At 37.3% G+C, this 26,262-nt stretch overlaps 1 protein-coding gene across 6 annotated transcripts; it reads left to right on the top strand.

The window, feature by feature from the left end:
• Positions 1 to 23,356: 23,356 nt before the first annotated feature.
• On the top strand, positions 23,357 to 25,561 carry admb (adrenomedullin b). 6 transcript variants are annotated; one of them, XR_013817216.1, is made up of 6 exons: positions 23,357 to 23,498; positions 23,817 to 23,929; positions 24,017 to 24,145; positions 24,237 to 24,532; positions 24,622 to 24,730; positions 24,878 to 25,366. XR_013817216.1 is itself a non-coding variant. In XM_079825612.1 (5 exons), the coding sequence occupies exons 2-4, from the start codon at positions 23,829 to 23,831 to the stop codon at positions 24,505 to 24,507; spliced, it is 501 nt and encodes a 166-aa protein (XP_079681738.1). In that variant the 5' UTR covers positions 23,362 to 23,498; positions 23,817 to 23,828; the 3' UTR covers positions 24,508 to 24,532; positions 24,878 to 25,370. The 6 variants fall into 6 exon arrangements, 3 of the variants coding, with proteins under 3 accessions (XP_079681738.1, XP_079681737.1, XP_079681736.1); XR_013817217.1 differs by having other exon boundaries at positions 23,362 to 23,498; positions 24,237 to 24,730; XR_013817218.1 differs by having other exon boundaries at positions 23,362 to 23,498; positions 24,237 to 24,775.
• The last annotated feature ends 701 nt before the right edge of the window (positions 25,562 to 26,262 follow it).

The raw sequence follows: 26,262 nt of genomic DNA, 5'->3' as shown, positions 1-26,262 counted from the left end.
TTATGTTCTTTTGAACTTTCTATTCATCAAACGTCCTGTTTTAACAAAAAAATATTAAGCAGCACAACTGTTTTCAACATTGATAATATTAAGAAATGTTTCTTGAGCACCAAATCAGCACAATAATTTCTGAAGGATCACATGACTGAAGACACCGACTTACCGACTCTTAAATAGCCTAATGAATGTTTCCAACTGAATGAAAAATGTGTGTGAGAAATTATTTTTGGTTTGTCTCTATAAAAATAGCCAGAGGGAAATTGAATGCTATTCTCATAATCAGGTGAAGGGACACCTCTTTCTTCTGAACTTCACCTTGACCCTGTCAGCTGTTCACCCCTTCCCCCACCCTTCTTCACAGAAGCCGCAGTGATCGCCAGTTCGCCACCCACATGCAGGTGCTTCCTCTCCTCCTCCCCGAGCCCATTCACACTCTGCTCATTTCTTATTACTGATTTCCAAATTAACCTGTCCTCTCCCCCTCTTTGTTCATTTTTTGCCCCTGAGCGACGGCGTTTTCCATGAAACTTGGCTTAAGAACACGCTCTCGGTCGCCTCTAATAAACAGTGAAAAGATCCAGCCCTGCGGCGACAAACGGTTAAACACATGACATGTGCTACCTTACAATATGACAGAAGCCAATCCAGCAGAGGAAAGAACAGGAATTAATCTTGGTGCGACAACAGGCAAAGACAAAATTTGTTCAACTTCATTTTTGGGGCATTTAGAAACTTGAAATACAAAACAATACGTTAGGTATAGGTTCAAACACAGGTTCTTTTTAGATGCTCTTGAGTATGAACTTTGTTTGTCTTTTTGTCAGTTTGCCTTACACACACTTTCAAGATAGCACTCGGCCGGACATGATCAAACATATCCTTACAACCTCAACCTTAATGTTGTCTTTCAGCACAGCCCAGTGTACGTGCCATCTTCAGCGAGTCCTTAAGAACCAGAGTTCAATTGCAAGGGCATGTTTGTACAGTATCTTAGACACTCAATTAAACAGTTAACAGATATTGTCAGTTGTAAAGCTGTCTTCCTTAAAGTGGTTTGGGTTGATCAAAACATCACTTCACTTTAGTGAATGCCTCGCCTTTATCTATAATGCAGCACAAATAGTGTTTTTAATCCAGATTCTTTAGAGTAAAAGTAAGCTGTCAGTTTTTATTTAAGTTTTCCTCTAGTCTAGACAAATGCGATGGAGGTCAAATGAATACATCTAATTATATTTCAGAATGTCTGCTATCAACTAAAATTATAAGGCCAAATAAATATGACTTCAAGTGACATAATGAATGTAATCAAGCAATTTTCTGACACCTAGCGTGTTTTGCCATGTCACTCAAAAGGGAGAGTAAATGCTAAAATGTTTTTTTTGTGTGTGCAAGATTAATGTTAAGTGGGAGATTTAGTATTTAGAAGATTTTAGAAGAAATGTTGTTTTTTTTTGTAGGGTGACCATCACGACGAGTGACTGCTATGCTAATGCCATCAAAGCATTGTTTAGGTAGCATTTATTGTATTAGCTAGTTAAAGCTAGCCAAGTTTCCACTACTAAAAATATTTAAATTAGGATTAGGATTATTTAAAATAAATTAAATATATGAATTAGCTTAATCAAATATTTCAAGTTAAGTGCAATTCAATCTGCAAGTTCTGCTACTTAAACTTTCTTAACTTGAAAAAATTGATGTAACCGATTAGCTCAAATGTTTTGAGTTTTGCCAACTTATGCGGGTTTACAGTGTATATCAAAAACAGACAGTATTATATAAAGCAATAATCAGATAACTTAAACAATACATCCTTCCATGTTGCTGAAGTACTTTCCAGCATGTGTTCAGTTTCTTTTTGTTCTATTCTATTATATTATATTATATTATATTATATTATATTATATTATATTATATTATATTATATTCTATTCTATTCTATTCTATTATATTATATTATATTATATTATATTATATTCTATTCTATTCTATTCTATTCTATTCTATTCTATTCTATTCTATTCTATTCTATTCTATTCTATTCTATTCTATTCTATTGAAAACAGGGAATCAAAAAAAATAAAAAATAAACATTTTGCACCCATATCGTCCTAGGGTGCCAAACAATAATTCAACAACATATAAAACATCTCCCCTGATACAAAGCGAAGGACTATGGTGCATTCCACTGCGAACATAATCTTTTCCATTGCTTGCTCTTTACTCTATGTTTATTGCATGTCCTTGTGCCCCATAAACAGTTTGAGCAAACAAGCTGCAACGGTTTAAGATGCTTAACATTTTTTGCCTGGTTCTCTGGTCTATGGGGGGTCATTAACTCAGCATTAATCAAATGAGGAGAAAAAAAAAAGCCTGTGGTCTGATGGGAGGAAATAGCAAGGAACACAACAGACTTGCAGTCAACACGCAACACTGGCGTGTACACACTCTTGGAATGGATGCTGTGCCGTGGATGCAGAGAGACTTCGAGAGAGGCTCTAAATAGGAAAAATGTGTCTGCGGCCTCACAGGTTCAAAGAGTTTGGCAATGTGATTTATTCTTTTATTTTCCATGTTGCAATGAAGCTTGGACTGATTTTGGGAAATATCCGCAGGGGTCAAAGGCAAAGCAAGTGGATGGCCTATATGAACTGTTGGATGGAGACAGCTGAAAAAAAAGACCCTAAAAAATGTTCCAAATGAATCTGTATTTCCTGTTGACTTTTAACTACTTCCAAGATTTTAGTAGCAATCATGCATCATGCTAAAATATTTGGCACCCATTGTTCATTCACACCCTCCTCAGCCACACACAGCATCTTTGAATCATCAGCAATGACATCATTGCTATTCGTGCTGAAACCTGTTTGAATCTGACAGGTCTCAAGGCAACTCTTTTTTTTTTTTTTAATGGTAATCTCATGGCAACTAGCAAAAATATTGTAAAGCAAAAGAACTTAGGTAACACTACACTTAAAGGAATAGTTCACCCAAAAATGAAAATTAGCCCATAGTTTACTCGCAATTAGGTCATCCTAGGTGTATAAGACATTCTTCTTTCAGACGAATAAAATCAGAGTTATATTACAAAAGTCCAGGCTAATCCAAGCATTAGAATTCGATTTATAGTTGCTCTGTTTTTGAAGTCCATAAAAAGTGCATCTGCCCATCAAATAACATGCTCCACACGGCTCTGGGGTGTTAATAAAGGCCTTCTGAAGCGAATCGATGCGTTTGTGTATGAAAAATATCCATATTTAAAACTTTATAAAGTAAACTTTCGGCCGACCGCCTTCCCTGTTCAATAAATGGAAAAATTGTTGAAAGTTCCCCTGCCGATCAAAAGACTAACGCGACCAGGAAGGCTCGTCATGACGTCACGTATACATCTTAAGTTTCACTTTCAACATTCAACACTTTTCCACAGAAGGCGGTCGGCCGAAAGTTTACTTGATAAAGTTTTAAATATGGATATTTTTCTTACACAAACGCGTCGATTCGCTTCAGAAGGCCTTTATTAACACCCCAGAGCCGTGTGGAGCACGTTATTTGACGGACAGATGCACTTTTTATGGACTTTAAAAACAGAGCAACTATAAATCGAATTCTAATGCTTGGATTAGCCTGGACTTTTGTCATATAACTCCGATTTTATTCGTCTGAAAGAAGAATGTCATATACACCTAGGATGACTTGAGGGTGAGTAAATGAATGTTAATTTCTTTCTTTCTTCAGTCGAAAAGAAATACATTTTTTTGAGGAAAACATTCCAGGATTTTGCTGCACATCATAGACTTCCATGGCAACCAAAATGTTGGAGGTCCAAATCAATGCAGTTTCAAAGCTCTTCGAAGGGCTTCATAAGCTCTGCACGATCCCAGACGAGGAATAGGGTCTTATCTAGAGAAACAATCGCTCATTTAAATAAAAAAATAAAAATGAATATACCTAAACCTAAATTGCTCATCTTGCGCTGCTCTGCGACGTGCCAAGGATTGTGTAATCACGTCGGAAAGGTCACGCTAGACGTAGGCATGAAGTACCGCCCCCGTGTTTACAAAGTGCACATGCAAAGACTAAATGCCCTATAGCAAAAGAAAAAAGGTAAAACAACATTGTTGGACGATTTTGAAGTTGAAGATGGAGTGTTTTTTGGTAAAGGGCGTTTGTATTAGTCCTCGCACGTTTGCTTGGAGCGGTACTTCTTCCGGCGCCTGCGTAGTCCCCTGTGCTTCCGGCGCCTCTGTGGTCCCCTGTTAGCCTGACAAGCCAGACCCACATCAAGATGTTGGGTCTGGGAACACACCATTGGCAGGGCTCAATCCGAGGGGCGGGATAAACGGTTGTCTTTCAAAGTCCCTTTGCACGCAATAGGATAACACTACAACCAACCAGAGCAACGAAGAAGGTGAAGCGGAGCTAGTTGATAGATTAAACTTTCGCCTTATCCGGTCGGCAAAACTTTGAACACATCTTCCTTTTTTAAGAATGACTTCAGTGCCGTTCTTTCCTCAAATAAAAGCTTAACTCCAAGTCTTCCAGAGTCGCGGCCAAAGCCGATTCGAAAGACCGCTGATCGCCAGGTTCTTTGTTTACAAGAAGCACACGGTACCACGGCAACTCTTCCACCATTATGTTAAGCCCGCCCACCGACTCTATACACGATGTGATTGGCCTGACCAGAGTTTGGTTTTTCCAGCTCGCAAGCCAACGGAGAAGTTGCTAGACAACCCTAGGGTGCGTCTAGATTTCTAGGCTAGTCCCCTGTAGCACTGGCACCACCCTGGAGGCTTTCCAGCCAGTCGGCAGTGCCCGGATCACCTGCCTTGGTCCTCAAGGATTTCAGTGCTCGCCAAAACCATAGACATATTATGTCTATGGCCAAAACCATTCACACACTTTTTACTAACTGGCAAGCAGCATTAGCAGCTCATCTTCTTCTTTGTCTACTTACTACTTCTTCGTCGTATCAATGTGTGGTCGGCAAGAGCGTTTTGTGCTTGAGCGCCACCCAGTCGTGTTTTAATGTCACTTCAGCAGCTCCAGGCACGTGAACAAATGCGCCGATTTTACTTTTACTTTTAAAAGTAACTTTCCCCAACACATGGTGATAATGCATTATATCTTATAAACAATACACAAATATAAACATACAAAGTTAACATGCATTATAATTTTTGCAGATTGCATGTTACATCTGAAATTGGTTGTTTGTCATGTGTTTTAATGCATTATACTTTCTAAAGGTGTAACAATGAACAGATGAGCATTATAATGTTATAACTGTGGTTACAATTATTAATAAGACCATATAATACATTATAAGGTTTATTACAAGGCATAACTGATGCATTAAAATGCTTATATATGGAATATTTGATTCATATGATCTTATGAACGAGGAATTCACATCATCAATGTCACAAATCTGACCTAAAATAGAGCAAAATCTTGACTATTTTTCTTACCTTTGTCTAAATATCTTTGTTTAAAATGAGTTGCCTTACTGCTTAATTATTTTTGACCCCACTGAGATAGAGATAATACGCAAGAAGAAGAAAAAGACGAAGAAAATGCTCATCTGTTGTCCCCATATTGGCCCCTGTTCTATCAAACATTTACATTCCAACTGAAACACACACACACAAAACATACAGGCACTGCGGTTGTTCTTAGATTCCAGTTTTGTTTTCCATATTCCATTTAAAATGAACGTAAATCAAATGCAATTATCTCGTGCATGGGCCGTGGGGGGTGAAGTAATTATTTTTGAGATTACAGAAAAATGTTGTGAATTAAATTAGCTGGCTCTGAGAATGTTTAACAAACATTAGAAGGATGACAACCGCTCCATCTTACTAAACATGGCACATGATTGGCACCCGTACTAACATAACATTTATCTTTTTCCACTGATAACTCTCCTGTTCTCAAATGTGAACGTTGCGCTTTCCTCTTAGTGTTTAATGTATCGTCATGAACCTGCTGCTTTTATATGGAAAGCTCCAAAGCATCTTGTCATGTGACTGAAACTCTTTTGCAATATTTGAATGGCTTTGCAAATGCCAAATGGGAATAACAACACATATACCATACATAATGTGCGGGATTTATCAGTTTAACTCACATGACTCTTGACTCATTATTGAAAACGTTTCCAAAGGTTCACCAAAGGTCTCAGGAAAAATCATCTACCTGTTGAAAGAAAATCCTGCTAAGCTATTTACTCAAAATCTGTAAAAGAGCAGAATTGAAGACGACAGTGCGTTTAATCATTACTACAATATGAAGCTTCCAGAGACAGCTCAGCAGACAGGTAACATTCTCTGGACTATTGCTGGCAAAATATAAATTGTCTTTACAATACCATTTGGACCCGGTGGAATGAAGGTCTAATTCAAACCAGAGGGTATCCTATTGGGGTGTCAGATGTTCCAACTGTCCCACGTCTGTCTGTTGTCGAATCACAGCTGTACCCCCATTTACTAGTAGAACCCTATAAAATATGGAATAATTACAGCTGTTAAAAGGCTATATTTATCACATTTCATTTTGTTATTGTGATCAGTCAGCAGATGAGCCAGTTGTTAGTGCTGACTGTGTTTGTCAGGATGTTTTTATTGTTGCTGTTGCTACATTGAGAACACGCATCTAGAAATCTCGGGTAATATGATACACACAAATACAGATGACTCCAGTTTTGGGATTAGGGTGTGCAGGTGTTACGGTTACAGCTTGCGTTCCCGTCACTGTTTGTCTGTGCTTGTGTTAGGGTGTAACCTTGGAAACAAAGTGGGAGCAATGGGGCAAATTATATGCAGTGATCACACCCTGCTTGTTCAAGGTATTAGAATCCAAAACAACAACAACAACAACAACAACAAAAAGGTATGATTTAATTCTCAGTTCCGTTCAGTTTAAATAAGTGAGTATAAACAAACACTCTGATTTAATGAATTGCCACTGAATAACTTTTTTTTTTTTATTAGTCACAGTTTATGTACATGAACCCACAATGAGACAGATACATTCTTTATTTGTTGGCATTAAAAATAATCCAGCGGTTACTTACAATACAGCCTTATTTTATCGATTTAAAGGCATATTGGTAACACTGTACATAACGTCTGACAAGCATAGCGTAAGCATTTTGAACTGCAGAGGCACTTTCAACACTTATTCCATAGATTGAATATGGAAGGCGATCGGCCGAAACTTTACTTTATATGGACTTTAAATATGGATATTTTTCTTACACAAATGCATCGATTCACTTCAGAAGGCCTTTATTAACCTTTATTGTGGAGCACGTTATTTGACAGACAGATGCATTTTTTATGGACTTCAAAAACAGAGCAACAATTACTGCTATTATAAAGATTGGATTAGCCAGGACTTTTTAAATATAACTCAGATTTTTTCAGTCTGAAAGAAGAATGTCATATACACCTACGATGGAATCATGGGCTAATTTTCATTTTTGCAATCATGCATCATGCTACATGCTATCCTTTTAACATTAGTTAACTTCATTAATTAACATGAAATATCAATAAACAACATTTCAGCATTTATTAATCTTAGTCAGGCTAATGTAAATTTCTGCATTTACTAATCATACAGTGGCAAGAAAAAGTATGTGAACCGCTTGCAGAATCTGTGAAAATGGAAATAATTTTAACTAAATAAGAGGGATCATACAAATGCATGTTATTTTTTATTTAGTGCTGTCCTGAATAAGATATTTTACATACATTTTTTTTAACATATAGTCCAAAAGACAAAAAATTTGCTGAATTTATGAAAAAAAATAAATGGGTGAAAACTTTTGAACAGGATCGAGATGTCCAAATGTTTGTTTTGTTTAAATATATATTTTTTCCATTTAGTACTGCCCTTCAGAAGCAACAGAAGATACTTACATGTTTCCCGGAAGACAAATTAAGTACAATTTGGTGACAGTGACAGTATTCAAGTTGGGTTTGAGTCCCTCAGTTGTGCTAAGTCACTTCTGGAGAGGGTTCAAATATGCAAAGGATGCTGGAAAACTGAAGAATCTGCAGGAACTGGAGGATTTTTCTGAAGAACATTGGGCAGTTTAACTGCTCAGGACAAACAAGAGACTCATGAACAACCATCATAAAACATAAAACCAGCTGTGGATCATCAAGGGAACGACACACAGCACTGAGAATCTATTGTTCATAAACTTTTGATCGGGGTAATTTTAATAATTCAGCTATTTTTTGTCTTGTGGACTATATGTAAAAATGTTTTATGTAAAATATCTTATTCAGGACAGTACTAAATAAAAAATAACATGAATTTTGTATGATCCCTCTTATTTAGTTAAAATTATTCACATTTTCACAGATTCTGCAAGTGGTTCACATACTTTTGTATTTTAAAATGAAAAGTTGTATCTGTTAACATTAATTAGTACACTAACAACTAACATTCACAATTGTATTTTTATTAACCAACATAAACAAAGGTTAATAAATGCTGTAAAATATATTGCTCATAGTTCATGTTAACTAATGCATTAACTAATATTAACAAACGAGACCGGGATGTTTTAGCCAAAAAGTGAAAATTCCAAATGTTCTTTCTTCTGTGGATGTTTCAGTGTTTTTTGTTCATAAATTGAAAGTCAATGGGGTCCAATGTTGTTTGAACCCCACAGACTATCAAAAATATCTTCTTTTGTGTTACACAAATTCTGTAAATAATGACAGCCATTCACAGATAGTATCATATGCCAGGGAATAAGTATTATCCCTCGCACACATATAGTTCGGCAAACCGAAATAATCTGTTTTCTATTTTTATAGCCCCATATATAGACCCAAAAGTGCACAGATGCTTGAGAGATGATGTAGCGACATCGCAGTCACAGTTTGCGTGGCTGGAGACATCAGGACTAAGCAGTTAAGAGGTCCCCCATCTCCTCGCACTGACTCCAATAAAGCAGTGCTTATCTCTGGCACGGTGTCAGAAAATGGCACGAGCCTACAGACCCCCCCTTCATCCATGCGGAGTTCATAAGGAAACAGTCTCAGTGCTGCAGGCTATAGGCTGCTCCCATTTATGCTCTGCATACCGCCAACCACACTGATGGATGTCTTGTATTCACAGAAAAAAAACAGTACAAAATGTTGAGTCAACACAAAGATTTTTTCGACCCCGAAAGAGAACATGGTCAGTACTTTAAAACAAAACGTAAAGTATAAAACAAGCAAACAAACAAACTATTAATTTATATTTCCATGTTAAAATAATGGCAGGTTCAATACAAATTAAGCTCAATCAACAGTACTTGTGGCATCATTTTGAATAATAAAAAAAAAGCAAAAATCAAAGAAGTGAATGTAACCAAATTTTGGAAGATTTAAAAGGTATGTGAAGCGTATAATTTGATAAATACAAAGTTCAGTCATGAAACTCTAGATCAGGGGTTTTCACATTTTATGATGCCAAGGACCCCCAAATATGATGAACCTTTTATGAGGGACCCACTTCCTAAAATCCATCTATATATTTTTATGTATGAAAAATACATTTAAACTGTTATATAAATAGTAAGAGTTACATTATAAATACAACATATTGTTTCCAAACTTAAATTGGCTTTACTTAAAGGATTAGTTCACCCCAAAATGAAAATTTCCTGATGGTTGCCCCAATGCCATCCAAGATGTTCATGTCTTTCTTTCTTCAGTCGAAAAGAAATTAAGTATTTAGAAGAATTCCCACCATTTGCGCATGCACCATTTAGAGCAGGGGTTTTCAAACTGGGGTCCGAGGAGCCCCAGGGGTCCTCTAGAATGTTCTACGGGTTCCACAGAAAATTTCAGAGAATAAAAAGACAAAGCAAAAATTGTATATTAAATAAAAAATAACCTAAATTGTTCATCTTGTGCAGCTCTGCTGCTAAGGATGACGTAATCACGTCAGAACGGTCACTCTAGACAAATGCCCTTTACCAAAAACACTACATTTTCAACTTCAAAATTAGGTAAGCGACTTCTTATCATGTTAAAGAGATAGTTCACCCAAAAATGAATTATCGCATAATTTACTCACCCTCAAGCGTCAAGCCATCCTAGGTGTATATGACTTTCTTCTTTCAGCCAAACACAATCAGAGTTATTAAAAAATACCCTGACTCTTCCAATCTTTATAATGGGAGAGAATGTAGATTTTGAAGACCAAAAAATCCATCGCATTGCATTCATCCATCATAAAAGTAATCCATACGGCTCCAGGGGGTTAATAAAGGCCTTCTGAAGTGAATCGATGCGTTTTTGTAAGAGAAATATTCATATTTATAACTTTATAAACTATAATCACTGGCTTCCGGTAACAGGCATACGCAAGCCAAGCTCCTCTTCTCTTATATCGAAATCCTCTGACATTTCTCTTAAAAAAAAATTCGTTTTAGACTTCTAATTTGTGACCAGTGTTTTGTTTTGCTCTATCCTCTGCGCTTCCGTGTTCGTCAATACGTCATGCGTCGGGTCAGAGTTCACTCTTCCGCCAAAACTAGACTCGCTTACGGCCATTACCGGAAGCCAGTGATTATGGTTTATAAAGTTATTAACCCCCTTGAGCCGTATGGATTACTTTTAAAATGGATGGATGTGCTTTTTTTGGCCATCAAAAATCTACCATTCACTCCCATTATAAAGCTTAGAAGGATATTTTTAATATAACTCTGGTTGTTTTTGGCTGAAAGAAGAAAGTCATATACACCTAGGATGGCTTGAAGGGGAGTAAATTATGGGATAATTTTCATTTTTGGCGGAACTAGCTTTTTTAACACATTATTTACATTTTGTGGATAAACTACTGAAACAGTATTTTAAAGTGTATGTATTTGTCACACTCACTTCCATTGTAAGTGAATTTAAATAAATTGTTTGCGATAATCAACATTATGCGATAAGTGCAGTCCATTGACTTGCATTGAACAGAAAATATAAGAGTGAAGCAGAAAATGACTGCTGTATAAAACAACTGTATGCACCTCATGCATCTGAATAAAAAAAAGAGTTCTTTAAGAGTTAAATACATTCTGCGCTGCAGCTTGCCATTCATTTGACTTCTGACACAAGAGTCACTATAAATACCACACATTCCATGCGCACGAGGTAATTCTGATTGGACACACATGTTCTAACAGTATCTGCTGTCTCATTTCAGCCAAATCATAACTGGGGGATAAACAAGATGCATCTACAGCTATGTTGCATTTCAAAGCAATCATAGCATATTAGTGTAATGACTGAAAAATAGCCACTAAGCACATGTTTTGCATTTCAAACGTACATGTGCAATGCAGCTTTTTAATTACAAGATGACCCCACCTGACTCTATAAACTCAAGAGTTTCAAAGTTTCAGGGTTTCAAAGCCTGTCGGATTTGACGATGGATGAAGGGAGAACCACAAATGTTTTCCAATTAAATGTCCATATTTTATTAAAAATTAACAATGAGTGCAAATTCATATGTAGCCTCAAAAACACATTTTATATTCATGATGCTTTCTCATTGGATGCTTTTTTTTTTAAAAGGGCGTTTACCTTTACCATTTACCCTTATGCCATTCCAAAGATTTTTTTTTGTCCATATACAATAAAAGTCAGTGCGTTGTATAAAAGGCAGTGTTGTTTATAGTCATATAAAATACTTTCATTTGTGTATATACGGTGAGGCTAAAACATGATCTAATGTTTTCACAACGTCAAGCTTCATTTGGCTATTCTCTTAAAATCAGCGTCAGGTTTAAAAATCAGGATGTGATTTTAAAAAAACCTGTTTTAAATCATTCTTATTTTGCAGACACGTAAACAGCCTGACCTTTTGACGCTAAAAAACAAACATAATCCCAGAGTGACCGTGGTTTACGTGTGCTAAATAAACAGGCAGAAATTCTGAAGTGCTGAGTCAAAATTCATCTGGAGGAGCAAATTCAGTCACGGATCATAAATAAAGGGAAGAATTGGATTAAATCAAGATGTGAACAGGGAATGCGGTCACAGATTAAGAATGAGGAATAGTAAAGGGACAGTTAACAAAAAGCAGATTACGAAGTGCTAAAAATAATGTCTCATCTTAGCGGAGCAAGTGTGTTTTAAACTACCCCCTGGTGCCAAACACAGGCCAAGCATCAATCATTTATGTTGTCAACAAACAAGAATCTATATTGGAACAGCCCATACACATTTGATTCCAACATTTTATGAACCATAGAGGGGGTTCTCGTAAATTCAAGATGAGTGGTTAACAGACCAGTTATTATCTGATCACTTAATGTGTTGGTTTTAGCCATGCGATTGACCGGAGCAATAGATCAGAGCAGAGGTGTTTTTTTTACCTATATAGTGAAAAGTGTCCGAAAGAATGAAATTTCGAATTTCGATCTCCATCTGTTTTGTTGAGAAGCTCTGATGAAGCTGTCCCTGGACCGTGCGGCACGTCCAGCATGGCCTCTTTGCAGATGGACGGTCAGGTGTTCTCTGTGGGGCCTAATTCATATTTCATGGTCAGAAGTTAGGAATGTATGAACACAGAATTTTATGGCCGATCATTAATGGAGAAATTTTTCACATTCTGAGAAGATTTTTTTAATTTTTTTGCAATTATAACTACCTGTGCTAACTAATCAGGCACGTATAGCTTTACATTAAACGTGTTGCGGAAATCCTTAAAGACATCCTGTGGTGAAAATCAAGTTTTTAATGCTGTTTATGCAGTGTTTTTAATGTGCTTTAAGACAAACCATGTGCAAAGTCACAAGTCAACACCATAGCTGGGTATTTTCTCCTTAAAACTGCACTGAAAAAAAGGCAGACTCAAAAATGCGGTTTGAAATCACAGGTGATTCTTACGTCACAAACTACCTTGTAACCAATCACGTCAACGTGTGGCGGGCTTTAGCATATCATTAACTATTCTCTGAAGCAGGGGAGACTCAAGAGAAGCCAGGTTATCCCGGTATATTTTTCTGTTGATTTAAAAAAATCAGGTATATTTAGCAATATAGTGGGTGAATTATGTATATAATGATGTATATTACGATGTTATGATGAACTATATGCCTTTCTCCACTGAGGTTCTGAATTGTTCAAAGCGTTTCTAAGGATACTGATTTTCAGGAGGCAGCTGTCTGACTCTGGGATGGTGAGCGGGAACATGGTTTGTGTAACATTAGCAACACATTATTAGCAGTTTGATAACGTAGTCAAGCAAAAGGCTAATCATATTAATTATCGTTATGTGTCTGACGTTGTAGAGAGCGATACATAAAACGCATTAACATTGATACATCGGCTTGTAGATGAGCCTATATGGTAAAAATGGTAAATGGACTGCATTTATATAGCGCTTTTAACAGACCTACGGCCATCCAAAGCGCTTTACATTTGCCTCACATTCACCCATTCATACACTCATTCACACACCGACGGCGGTGTCAGCCATGCAAGGCGCCATCCAGCTCGTCGGGAGCAGCTTGGTCTTGCTCATGGACACCTCGGCACTTGGTCAGGTGAAACCAGGGATTGAACCACCAACCTTCCAGTTTGTATACAACCTACATGAACCACTTAGCCACTGCCGCCCCGGTATGAGTGAGTGGAGGCAGGGCTTATTTGCATATTCATGGATGCACGTATACTAAATAAAGCAAGGGTGTAGAGTTACATTCAAGCTATTTTTCACAGGAAAAAACATAATTTTGGTGATCAAATATGAGTTTTGAGGGATAAAATGATTGATTACAGGGGGACTTTAAAGGGTTACTTCAGCGATTTAGCATTAAGCTTTGTATCAGTAGAAACCCAGTAGTATATTCAAATTATGGTACTTTTCCGCCCTCATATCCCCCTGAGATGAGAGAATTAAGCATTTTATTTCTGGAAAAAATCCTCCGATGATGCAAATATCGTCATTTTGCGTCATCTGAGGATTTTTTGGGCCAGAGGCTAGAGACTACAGGAGCTAGTTCGGCATGTTATCAACCGGCCCACAGGGGAGGGATCTCACTCACAGAATGTAAATGTGCACGGCCGCTCGGCTCGGGCATTAATAACGGAGCGGTGAGGAACAAAGTGAGTGTTTCAACTTTTTAATGAATTCCTATGAAAGTTAAGCTTCCATAGGCATGACTTGAAAACGCGCCAGACTGGGCACGCGTCGTGAATGACTGCCACGCTTACCTCAGCACTGCTCAGCTCTTCGCTCTTGTGACAAAGGAAATCTGACTCCTGCTGCGTCTGTGTAGTGACTTTCGTTCGGCTCACTCACACTTTATTGAAAAGTTACGTTCAGTTTCTAATTGTAGAGTCTATTCTCTAACAGAACGAAATTATTGTATTAGTATGAAAATCAAAACGGCGATGGGGGCGGTGTCATGGTGGGCAAGTGATAACCAGTGGCCGTGGCTTTGGGAGTGGCCTCGTAGGGCAGCGAAGCAAGTGCATTCTGGGAGTTGTTGTCTTTCATCCACATTAGACAAAAATACATTTTCTGTCTAGAAGGCACCAAATTCAAAAATAATTTCACATTTCAACCACATAAATGACCCAGTTTAAATACACATTCATCTTCCCAGCGCTGAAGTATACCCCTTTAAAGATCCAACACACATGTAATGCAGTGTCACTGTGTATTTGATAGAATACCTGACAAAGTTGGTATAGCTCCGGGGAACACATAACACTTGTTTAAACATTATACATCTGTGTGTACAGTGCTTATATGTTCTCAGGAAGTTTATTTTAAACTACAAGGGTGGAAAAAAACAGATAACTGGAATCCCATCTTGTATAACGTCAGCAAATCCATTCAGACTTTTGTGCTCACAATGCTGCTCTTTTCACAGATGAGGTGTCATTCACAAGGTGCAATACCGAACTGTCCTGTCCCATAACAGTTTACCAACAGTGCTTTTACTGGAAATATTTTAAGGCACAAGTCCTGCTGGTATTAAGTGGATAAAAGCACTTGATGTTTTATAATATTAAAACATTAGTGTGATGACGACAGGTTGCAACACATTAAAGGTTTAGTTCACCCAAAAATGAAAAAAATGCCATCAAATAACTCACCCTGATTTCAGCGATTTCTGTCCCTCCATTGATAGTCCACTCATCTACCACTTTGTCAAAAAGTTCAAAAAGAGATCATAAAACTAATGAATTGAGCAATTTTGTACACATTTTCTGAAGAGACAGAATGAATGTAGGCTTTTATTTACATTCAATTTATTTTTATTAACCTTTATTAATGTTAGTTGATAAAAATACAACTGTTCATTATTAGTTCATGTTAGCTCAGTTGCATTAATATTAATAGACACAACCTTTGATTTGAATAATGTATTAGTAAATGTTGAAAATGTAATGAATTAATATTAATAAATGCTAGACGCATTTTTCATTATAAGTTCAGGTTAACTAACATAGTTAACTAATGTTAACAAAAAACTTTTTGTAAAGTGTTAACATTTTATCATTAAAGTTGTGTAGATTGGAATACGTTTACAAGTAACCCCAAAATAACCCTAAATGTTAGGGATACTGTCTCAGATTACGTCCTGAACACTCAGTTACAGGATTTAACAATTCATCTTAAAAATATTTTAAGTTAATTAATTGAACGGAAAAACGACATATCTGATATTGATAGAATCCTGTTGTAACTTCCCCTTGAATGTGTACTGATGGTAATAAGATACAAATAGCATGTGTGGTAAACCTTATAACGGACCTCCAAGAAAGCAACCTGAAAATGAAGTGATTCCTGAGCAGTTTCATTTTGTCTAATGATTCTTTAGTATAAAGATTACATAAGCAAAATTAAAGGTAGTGCGATTCACACTGGGAAAACTTAGACATCTACAACCACAAAATAGATAACAAGCCAAGAATCAAAGAACTAAACTCTACATTACCAACAAGAAAAACAAAATTACACTGTTTGCTGCGATTAGACAAGTAAAAATATCTGGATTATGTGTCCTGATTACTAACACAAAGGCTGGCTATAATGTTGAGATTACATAAAGAGGAGCATGTGTCATCACTCATAATCATTCAAGCAATGGGAAAAGATTTATGGTACTTTGAAAGCAGGTCACATGACAGGCCGGTTAACGACAACAAGCTTTCTAATGAATGCACTGAGCAGGTTGATATGGTCTCATAGACTTCACAGTGTAAACTCTAACAAGGTGCATAAACAAATGTGCATTTGAGTCAATGAATTGCCTCACAAAGATTCCACATTTTAAAACTTGCAAGGTCTTCAGTGAATTAACTAAATTTCTAACTATTTGCAAGTAGATTTAACTCAAATCTAATTTGTATGTAACTGGCTAAAAACAATGAAATACATTGTAACATAGCCCTAATGAGGCTGGACACAGGATTATTTTAGATTATTTACAGAGATAATCAATTTGAACAAGTTCGCCAACAGATACACTCAACCAATGGTGACTTCAAAGCCAACAATTATTTACAACAAAACAATATCAACATCACTAAACAGACCTGTCCAGTGAGCTAGATAACCTATAAGAACTCACACAAAAAATATACACAATACCGTTTAAAAGTTTTTGGACAGTAAGACTTTTAATCAGATTTTCGATCACAGATCCTTCAAGATTCTTTGATGAACAGAAAGTTGAATTACCGACAAAGAAATGACTGACCTCAAACATTTGAATGGTAGTGTACAGTACATGTGTATTTTCAAATCACAAAATGTAAGTAAATATTAATTCTGACGAAAACGTGCCAGTGCCGATGTTTAAGTGGTCGCTAGGGCATTGCTAAATGGTTGCTATAGTGTTTTTTGGTTCGCTAGGGCATTGCTACGGTGTTATTCAATGGTTTCAATGGCAAAAAAAAGCCAGAATCCATATGATGGATATGAAAAGAATGGGCCCCCTTTTCAATGTCTGATCTTTGCAAGCACCTCTACTAACTACATTATTTAAGGACACAGCACTTTGGTTTACAGTGTAGTTTTCCATGCTGGTATCTCTGTTCCAAAACTCTACCGGCATACATTATACATGCATTTCTCTGCCACTTATTAACCCACTGAGCACTAAAAGGTGGACCTCTGGACCAAGAGAATGCTGGTAAATAAAAAATAAAAAAAAACAACAACAATACATTTATTTGCCGTTTCAAATCAATGTAATTGCTTGAAAATTCAGGCAAACCTACAAACAAAAAAAGTTGATTTTACTATTAAGGGTATGATACCTATGGTTCCTTTAGGATTTCAAACATCTTAGCCCTGTAAACATGTACAAAACATTGTTTATTAAGTGTTTTGCATTTATAATCGTAGCCTATCATAATTTAACACATAGGTCCACCCTTGTAACTCATTTGGTAAGTTAGAATGTATGAATAAAAACTGCATGACAAAGATGTAATGTCACAAATGAGCTATGCATGAAAGAACACGAGAAAGACAGCACAGCAGAAAATGACTGTGACAAGGACGGATGGATGACCACCAGGGGATCATGTTTACATTTCCAGGAATCATTACTTCAGGTATTTATCCCAAAGCCTAATACTTCATTTCACATTCTGCTAGGCACATAAGTGATCCACAGCGTCTTTAAAATCAGATTAGGCACAATGTCTGACCAATCAAAACTGTGCAATACCAGCAACTGTGAGTAATAAAAATCCAGACAATAATAGCTAAAGATATGCCACGGAAGATTAGATGTAAGTGGTTCCAGAGAGCAAAAATGCCTTCGAATTGAAGTGATGATGTGACTCAAACACAAAACAGAGAATATACAAGCATTATTAACTGCACGAACAGCCTAAAGCTTAAATAATGCCTGTAACATAGACTTTAGAGTTCACCAGACAGCTTGTGTTAAGAAATGGTTTCCTCTGAAAGTCATTAACCTATTTCAGGTGATGATTCTTCCCAGAAAGCTACTGCTGGTTAATTATCTGAAACGCTTTTTTTTCTTTCTGTTTTAAACTGAAATAAAGGGGTTGAATCATCCCCAGTTCGTGTTAGCCTGTTGTCTTCAAGACATTTCTTAGCTTGAGCAATGAGTATACACTTCGGAAAGCTTATTTTCCCAAGAAAGCCTGGGACCTGCAAGGAAGTTATTTTATGTGTTTATTAGGGCATGCTTGGATCTTAAACAAGTGAAAACATTCAGGTTTTGGTTAAGTATGCTCTGCTTCCTTGAAAATTTGATTGTGAGGTCAATGACCTTCAAATATCAGTTAAAGGGTTAGTTCACCCAAAAATGAAAATTCTGTCATTAATTACTTACCCTCATGTCGTTCGACACCCGTCAGACCTCCGTTCATCTTCGGAACAGAAATGAAGATATTTTAGTTGAAATCTGAAGGCTCTGAAAGGCCTCCATTGGCTCAATGCAACGTTACACTCTCAAGACCCTTAAAAGGTACTAAAGACGTCGTTACAAAGTCCATCTCACTACAGTGGTTCAATGGAGGCCTTTCAGAGCAGATTTCAACTAAAACATCTTCATTTCTGTTCCGAAGATGAACGGAGGTCTGACGGGTGTCGAACGACATGAGGGTGAGTAATTAATGACAGAATTTTAATTTTTGGGTGAACTAACCCTTTAAGAACCAAGCACTTCATTGCTTCGCCTACGATGCAATTCAGATTCCCTTCCAAATATCACACATGATGCATGTGTACTTGCGGCCTCTACGGTTATATCTAAATATATATAAAAGTGTGTACTACCAACAGTCTATGTGGCATTCCGTCATTATTGTATGAACCTGAAGAAGGATCACAAGAGCTTAGGGCGGGATTCGGGACAGGGCCTTTAAGTTGCGCAAACCGATAAAGCAGCAGACTTTATGCTGGCACCTAGTGGCGTATATCAAGCATTGTGCTAAAGAAAGTTTATTACATAAGAGTACTGCAGGGATGATGTATTTTTGAATGCCAAAACCCGAATACAAGTTAGCATTTTAGCACTTCTGGTTCTATTGTCCCAAAATCAATAGGTTTTTAGTTAAATGCCTGAAATAAGGTCTGTGGTTAACACAATAATATTGTAGTAAACGTTGTTTGTACGGGAAGAAGGAGGCGGGAACCGGCGGACATTCAAAATAACTTTTAATTAAACAAACACAAACTAAAATGGCGGCGACAGCCCCTCGCGGACGACTGTCGCCTACATACACATAAACACAAAATGAAAATAATAAGCTGCAGCCCCTCACGGTCGACTGCAGCAACACATAACAAAACATAAATAAAATACAACATAAAATCCAGGCCTGGTCCTCTCTCGCCCCTCACTGTCGTCGCTCCTCCTTTATAGTCCCTCACTCCTCCGCGAGGGCCGAGATCGCTGCGGCGCGCAGCTGGCGCTCATCCTCCCTGATGAGCGCCGCCTAGTCCCGCCCTCACGGTCCCTCGGCCTCGCTGTTCGCCACAAATATATTTTCACGTTTTATTCTACAACATAAAACACATATCAATAATTAAAAACCCAGTTGTGATTTTTTAAAGCTTTACTTGAAAAAGGCGGCTATATGGGAGTGGTTGTCAGGGACATTAAACCATCACGCCATTCAGAGAAACTCATCTACTTGCTAGTCTGCTTTCACAGCCTTGTTGTGCTTATAATCACGCTCTTGCATACTGTTCTAACTCAAACTTTCAGAGAAATTGCTTTTTTAAATAAAGACTGAAAGAGTTGTCGGAAGCTTAGTGGTGACGTTGTGTTCAGTTGTACAGATTATCATGATGAACAAAACCTGAACAGAATCATAAACTTTTGTTGGTCAAATAATTTATTTTCTGCAATAATCCAAAAGCCAATGAAACAATCCTATAGGGTTTTTGTCAAGGGAACCAGGGTGATGCTAACTTCCGGGTTGGCCCACAAAAATAAATCATCACTAGAGCTCTCTATTGCAATCCAACATTTTGTTTTACTTAAATTAATGCTTAAACAGTATTTTTTTTGTCTTTTTTGTCACATTTACTTAAGAAGCAAATTTGCAGAGAACATGTGATATGTCATTTAGTTGTTTTTAATTATTTTAAGCATAAATCTAAGCCTGCAAAAAATGCTTTTCTTATTTAGTATTTTTGTCTCGTTTCTAGTCCAAACATCTAAAAATTCTTAAAACATGAAGCATTTACTAGACAAGCAAAACTATTGTCTTGTTTTGGGGGAAAATACTTAAGTGAGTTTTTGCTTAAAATAAGCAAAATAAGATGCCAATGGGGTAAGCAAAATAATCTTAATTCAAACAGAAAACAATATTATTTTGCTTACCCCATTGGCAGATCATTTAGCTTATTTTAAAACTACACTGTGTACATTTTTTTAGTTTATTCTTAGCTAAAAACACTTAGTTCTTTCAAAAATATATGTGCTCATTAATGTATATTTACGTCTTTCAAGTAATAAAGTATTCTCGTAAGTTTATAATATGCCATTGAAAATACATACGAGTGAGGGGTTCGAATGCTGGTCGCCATGTTGCCCCTCCATCTTGAAAGTACATTAGCCAAAGAGGGACATACCCGTAAATTCAAGCTTCGCCACCGTGTCGAATGTGGACGAGGTCGAACTAGAAGCCATGTTAATCTTGGACAAAGTTGGCCACCGTAGGAGTTAAAACGAAATCGGAATTGAGAAGAACAGAAACTAATATTCACTGGATGGTCATATACCTTTTCAACGCTAGATGGGGGAAAATATCACACAGTGTAGCTTTAAGCAAACACTCACTTAATTTTGAGTTATTTTTTCCCCAAAACAAGAGAAAAACTTTTGCTTGTCTAGTAAATGCTTCTTAATGTAAGAATTTTTAAATATTTGGACTGGAAACAAGATAAAATTACTAAGTAAGAAAAGCATTTTGTGCACAAACCATCTGAAAACAAGTCTTATTATTTTATATAATAAATAAATGTAAAGTGTGCATCATTTTTCTTAGAGCAGAAAAAAAAAACGAACAGAACTACTGCGGTAACTGGCAGGCCACATAAACGCTTCCACGAAACAGAGCAGAAATAACCACACTTCTAAATCTGCTTGTGATTTCTTTCCGAGCACGAAAACAGCATTCACACCATACAAAGACTGATAGTGAAAAAGATATGACCCATTTGCTTTAAATCAAATCCACTGAACATCCACCAGGGGTTGGTTATACAACCAGCCTGTGAGGAGTGATATTCATTTTGATGCGCAGATTATTAACAAATGAATAACATGTGCTGTCTGACCACTCGGATGAGCAGATGCCAGCAGAGTCATTATTACATCAAACCACTTACTCCAATATATAGAGGATTCCCAATAGCAATAAGTGTTATGTAGATAACTTACTGAGAACAGAAGGGATTTTGCATAGAATGTCACGTTGGTTTCAAGATGCATTACTTGGCAAGTGTAAACAAGAGAGCATGTATGTCACGACATGGGGATGTGATGAGATGTGTCATTTTCATGGAGGAGATTCTCTTCCTGAGGCTTAAAATAATTTGTGGCTGTCTGTATTCATTGACTTGATGATGTTGCAATAACAATGCCTCTAGGGGACTTGCCCCATCTGTTTGCAATACACCCTTGAGTTGTCGCTCAAACTCTGATATAACCAAAGTCTGGTTTCAACCTGCTTCAACCACATTTAGCAGCTGGTAATGTATAGATAATGGGAACATCGCTCTATTACCAAAAAAAGGAAACTCATCACAGCTGTGCTGTCATACTTACATCAAAACATGTGACCTCAAAAGGTCACGGTTAGAATCTAATTCTGGTGCACACTTTATTCATGCATTTTTCCTCTCATAATAAAACACGATTATGTGACCGCAGCATATCAATCCCTCACTATTTTCTCATTATATTTGTGTGGCACTATAGGAGACGCGCAAATGGATTCAGATAGTCAGTTTGTCACTTACACCAAGAGCAATCTTACATGCTGTAACACTAGAAACATCTGAGCTGGAGCGCAGCGGATAGCGTCTTATCTTTCCAGAACACATTTTTGAAACATTTTTTTCTACTTTCTACAGATAAAACGATGAGAGGGTGAGGCTTTGCTCAGGCTTAAATATAGAATTGGGTGTTGTTCAACTCAAAGGAAACTGGTAGGAGTAAAGTTGTCTTTCCTGAGCATGTCTTCACTTGGCAGGAACATTTCCAGCAGCCGTATGAGGCACTTAACATAAAGTTACCATAGTCACGCAGCCTATTTGCAATTCTATGGTGTCTAATGTGCTAAAACAGTGCATTTAAAAAACAGATCACAACTGTGTACAACTAGTAACACTGTCGAAACACTGAAATATACTGTTCAAAAGTTGGCGTTTTTGAAGGACAAATTGACAGTAACAAAAGATTTCTATTTCAAATAATTTTTGATCTTTTTAACTTCCTATTCATCAAAGTTTAATTTTTTCACAAAAATATTACGCAGCACAACTGTTTTAAACATTGTTAATAATAAGGAACAAATTCCATTAAAACATATGTTAAAATAGAAAACAGTTATATGAAATTGTAATAATATTGCTTTTATATTTAATATTGTAATATTTTGGATCAAATAAATGATCAGCCTTGCTAAGCATAAGATTTCAAAAAAAACTTGAAATCACAATTTCAAAAAACTTGAAAACACACAACCACCAAATCCAATTTTTGGGATGAGGAAAATGTTTGAACAGAAATAATGACCATCTACAGTTTTCCTCTCTCTTCTTCAGTTACGCATTTGGGCATGTTCCATTCACAAGGCATCTGGTGTCATATTAGCTTTACTCGATATAGAAATCATTAATTCCACATTCCTAACTTGTTAACAAAATGTGTAGGTGGTTGGAATGTGTGAGGGCTTGTACGGAGTCATTATCCCAAGGACAACATCTCCCAGTCACATCATTTGAAATAAACTCGATCACCAATTAGATGTGCATTCCAGATGCTTCGCAGGAAGTTAATCATCAGATGTTTACAAGGCTGATGCTGAAGCATATTTGTCTGGTAAATGAATCTCGACTCTGTCCATCTACGATTCGAAACCCCCTGTGAACACACCAATGCAGGAGATATGAAAATGATTTGGAAACAAAACAAATGGTGTCATCTAATTAAAAACGATATTACAGGAATGCTGGAATAATGATTTCTCTCAGGGGTTATATTCCATCCTTTTAAGACAGGGCACGTAAAGTTGTTGGCTAGTTTAGAACAGGGATGTGGCTGCTATCACTCAAGACAACTCCCGCCCCTTCCCACCCCCTGTAAAGTATATAAAGCACTCAGGTTTTTCTGAGTAACTCAGACCATTAGCAGTGTCACAGCTGAATACTCATCCTTAGCCAACCAAGATTTGGACAAAACTTGCAAATACACAAAACTTCAACATCACCGCTTTTCAAGTGTGCAGTCAATTCTAGAGAGCGACTGAAGTTTCCAGGTATGTTTTCTTGGTTTGTTTCATTGACTTTTTGGTTTCGAAGGTCAAGGCAAGAACATGGTTAGCAAGACATTTGACTTTCGGGCAAATCATTTTCAATGCACCAAGTGTGCACTTGTCCCATGTCTTGCTACTGGGAAATGACACGCTTGAGCAAAACTTAACCTCTGTGTAACTTTCAAAATAAATGAATGACCAATGTGGAGTCAACAAGTTGCAGAAAGATCAAGTCATTTGGACTTTTGTTTTTCATGAGACGACGATGCCATGATCATGCATTTTATATGATTAATAACATTGCTACATGTTCTTCCACAGGTTCCATTCACAATGAACTCAATGCTTCAGAAGGCTTTCCTGTGGTGTGTGCTGACTGCATTTCTGCCGAGCATCACGAGTGCAAAACCTCTGAATACAGATGGTTTGAGAAGGTACGCTCTCACGACTGGACCACTCTTGACATTCAAAACTCTCTGATTTTGAATCAAATCTCATGGGTTTCTCTCCTCATCTGCTAGGCTCAGTGTTTGGCTTCAGGGTAAGGTGAGGAAAGATGTCAGCAGCGTGTCTGAGAGAAGCGAGAGCGACTCGACAGCTTTGCTGACTCAGAGGAACAGCGGTGTTGAGTCATTTGTACCACAGCACAGGTATGACCAGATACAAACACACATCACGGCCAAACTGACTAATCACAACCAGCAGATAAAGGAAAACTAAATGCTTTCTGTTTCTCTCCAGGAGTGTGAGGGTAAAGAGGACAGAACCAGCCTACACAGTCAAACGAGTCGAAAGAGCGCGCTGTAATCTGGCCACCTGCTCGGTGCACGAACTGGCCCACCTGCTGAATATATTGCACACAAAGACGAGCAACGCCCCCACTGAAAAGATGGGCTCAGGAGGCTACGGACGCAGACGGAGACGCTCGCTCCCGTCAAACCACCCTGCACTAACTTTCCACGAAGGCCGTCTCAAGCTGGCATGGGTTCGAACCATCCATAAAGGGATTTAAAGAACAACACAGGAGCACATCTGTGGTTTGTCCTGAGCCTTTGGTTTATATTGGCTCTGTTTACTGAGATACTTCTGATACGTCCTTTGCTGAACGTTAGTGTACTCTCTTCAGGCACAAAGGAGCAAGTGGAGCATCCTTCTCTCCATCCTCAGCCTGATGGGTTGGACAGAGAAGGATTCAGGTCGCTTAAAGTGGTTGTGGAAAAAAAGGAGTGCTATCAGTTGAGAAAAAAATGATTTAAAAAAAAGCTTTGCGAGAGACTAAGGCAAATACGACAGGAAATAGATGGTCAATGCTCTGTGCATGTGTTTAGCATTCTTGTCATTCTAATGGAGCTTTGGGACTTGACTCTCTGTCTCTTCTGCAGCACTGATGCGCCCTCTGTTGGAGGAATGAAGGAACAACCCAGGACTCTGCCAGCCCAAACTTTCAGTGAAGAGGACGGAGAGAGAATAGCAAGAAGAGGGGAAAAAAAAGAACGAACTTTTATGAAGCTATTTACCCTGGAGGACCAATGATGAAGAACGTGGAAGAAATGATTTTTGTTGTCCTCAAGGACATCCACATACTTGAAGACTGATTTATCTATACTGTGGGGACCGTGCAATAATGTACTTTAATATTATGATGTAGTCTATTATTAATGTGTATAAAGATGTATATTATGAAAATACTGTACGTTAAAAGTGCATATATTTATATCTACATACTGTACATGTATTCTTAAGAAACTATTGTTTATTTTGAAATAAGATGTTTATCCTGTGAGTTCATATCGCTATAATGCGAAGCATTCTTTTCCACACGAATCAATCAATAATGTTAATTAATAACCTATTAAACTCCAGCAAGTGTGTGTGAGGACATATTGTGTTTTATTTCCAGGGCATCTTTCAGGTCGTACCTTGAACGCAAAGATAGCAAATAAATAAGCAAATATACTGAAATCATATAGTATATTAAGTAAAGATATTAAAATATTATGTGGAGCGAATGAAAAATGTAAACATTGTGTTGCCGCCATCACGAGGAACTGAAATTACATCATTTTCAACGCTTCATTACTTTACAAACCGTTTACATGTCCAATTACCGTAACTTAAATAAAGTAGCCACAGTAAAATATATAATTTAATAAATCGTATTAGCAAGTGGTCTGTGGGAAACCTAACTTTTTAAACTATTACAAACACAGCAGAGGGCGCGCTTTCCCTATTAATTATTACACACGCCTCAAACAACATTTCATGTTTTAGAGCAAAAGGAAACAAATAGTTGCAAATAAAAAATACTTACCAATTCAAAAGCAAAGTAAAGATAAGTTAATTTAATTGTCACTCGCATATAAAAATATAGTCTTGCGAAACATCCTTCGTGAGGTGAGTTGGATATGCCCTATGCAAAACAGACTTTTTGCATGTTAGGCTACACTAGAAGAATGGTACTTCTCAGAATTGTTTAAAATAGTGTAGGCCTACACGTATATTAGATTAATTGGTCTCAAGATGTGTTTTGTAAAAGTTTAAGTTATCGTTACTTGACACAACATCCGGCCTCTCTGTGTAACAGCGTTACAGTGTAGTGCGAGACGCCGAAAAAATAGACTCAAGTCGATAGAGAACAGCAAAAAAACTGCAAAATGGAACGCAATAACGCGTTCTTTGTGAAAGTAAGCATTCGCCTTCATCTCATTGCCAGTTCTCTGCTCAGATGAATGGGAATGTCAGGTAGCATATTTAAATAATATAATGC

Source organism: Gobio gobio (genome assembly GCF_949357685.1).
Source record: "Gobio gobio genome assembly, chromosome: 9".
In the NCBI taxonomy this organism is placed as follows: Eukaryota; Metazoa; Chordata; class Actinopteri; order Cypriniformes; family Gobionidae; genus Gobio; species Gobio gobio.
The sequence above is the reverse complement of the archived record's forward strand: the minus strand, read 5'-3'. Positions and strand labels throughout refer to the sequence as shown.

Coding starts and splice junctions, on each gene's coding strand:
- admb (XM_079825610.1), top strand. CDS start 23,829: ATGAACTCAATGCTTCAGAAGGCTTTCCTGTGGTGTGTGCTGACTGCA. Junction 23,930..24,016: donor AATACAGATGGTTTGAGAAG/GTACGCTCTCAC, acceptor CTCATCTGCTAG/GCTCAGTGTTTGGCTTCAGG. Junction 24,146..24,236: donor TCATTTGTACCACAGCACAG/GTATGACCAGAT, acceptor GTTTCTCTCCAG/GAGTGTGAGGGTAAAGAGGA.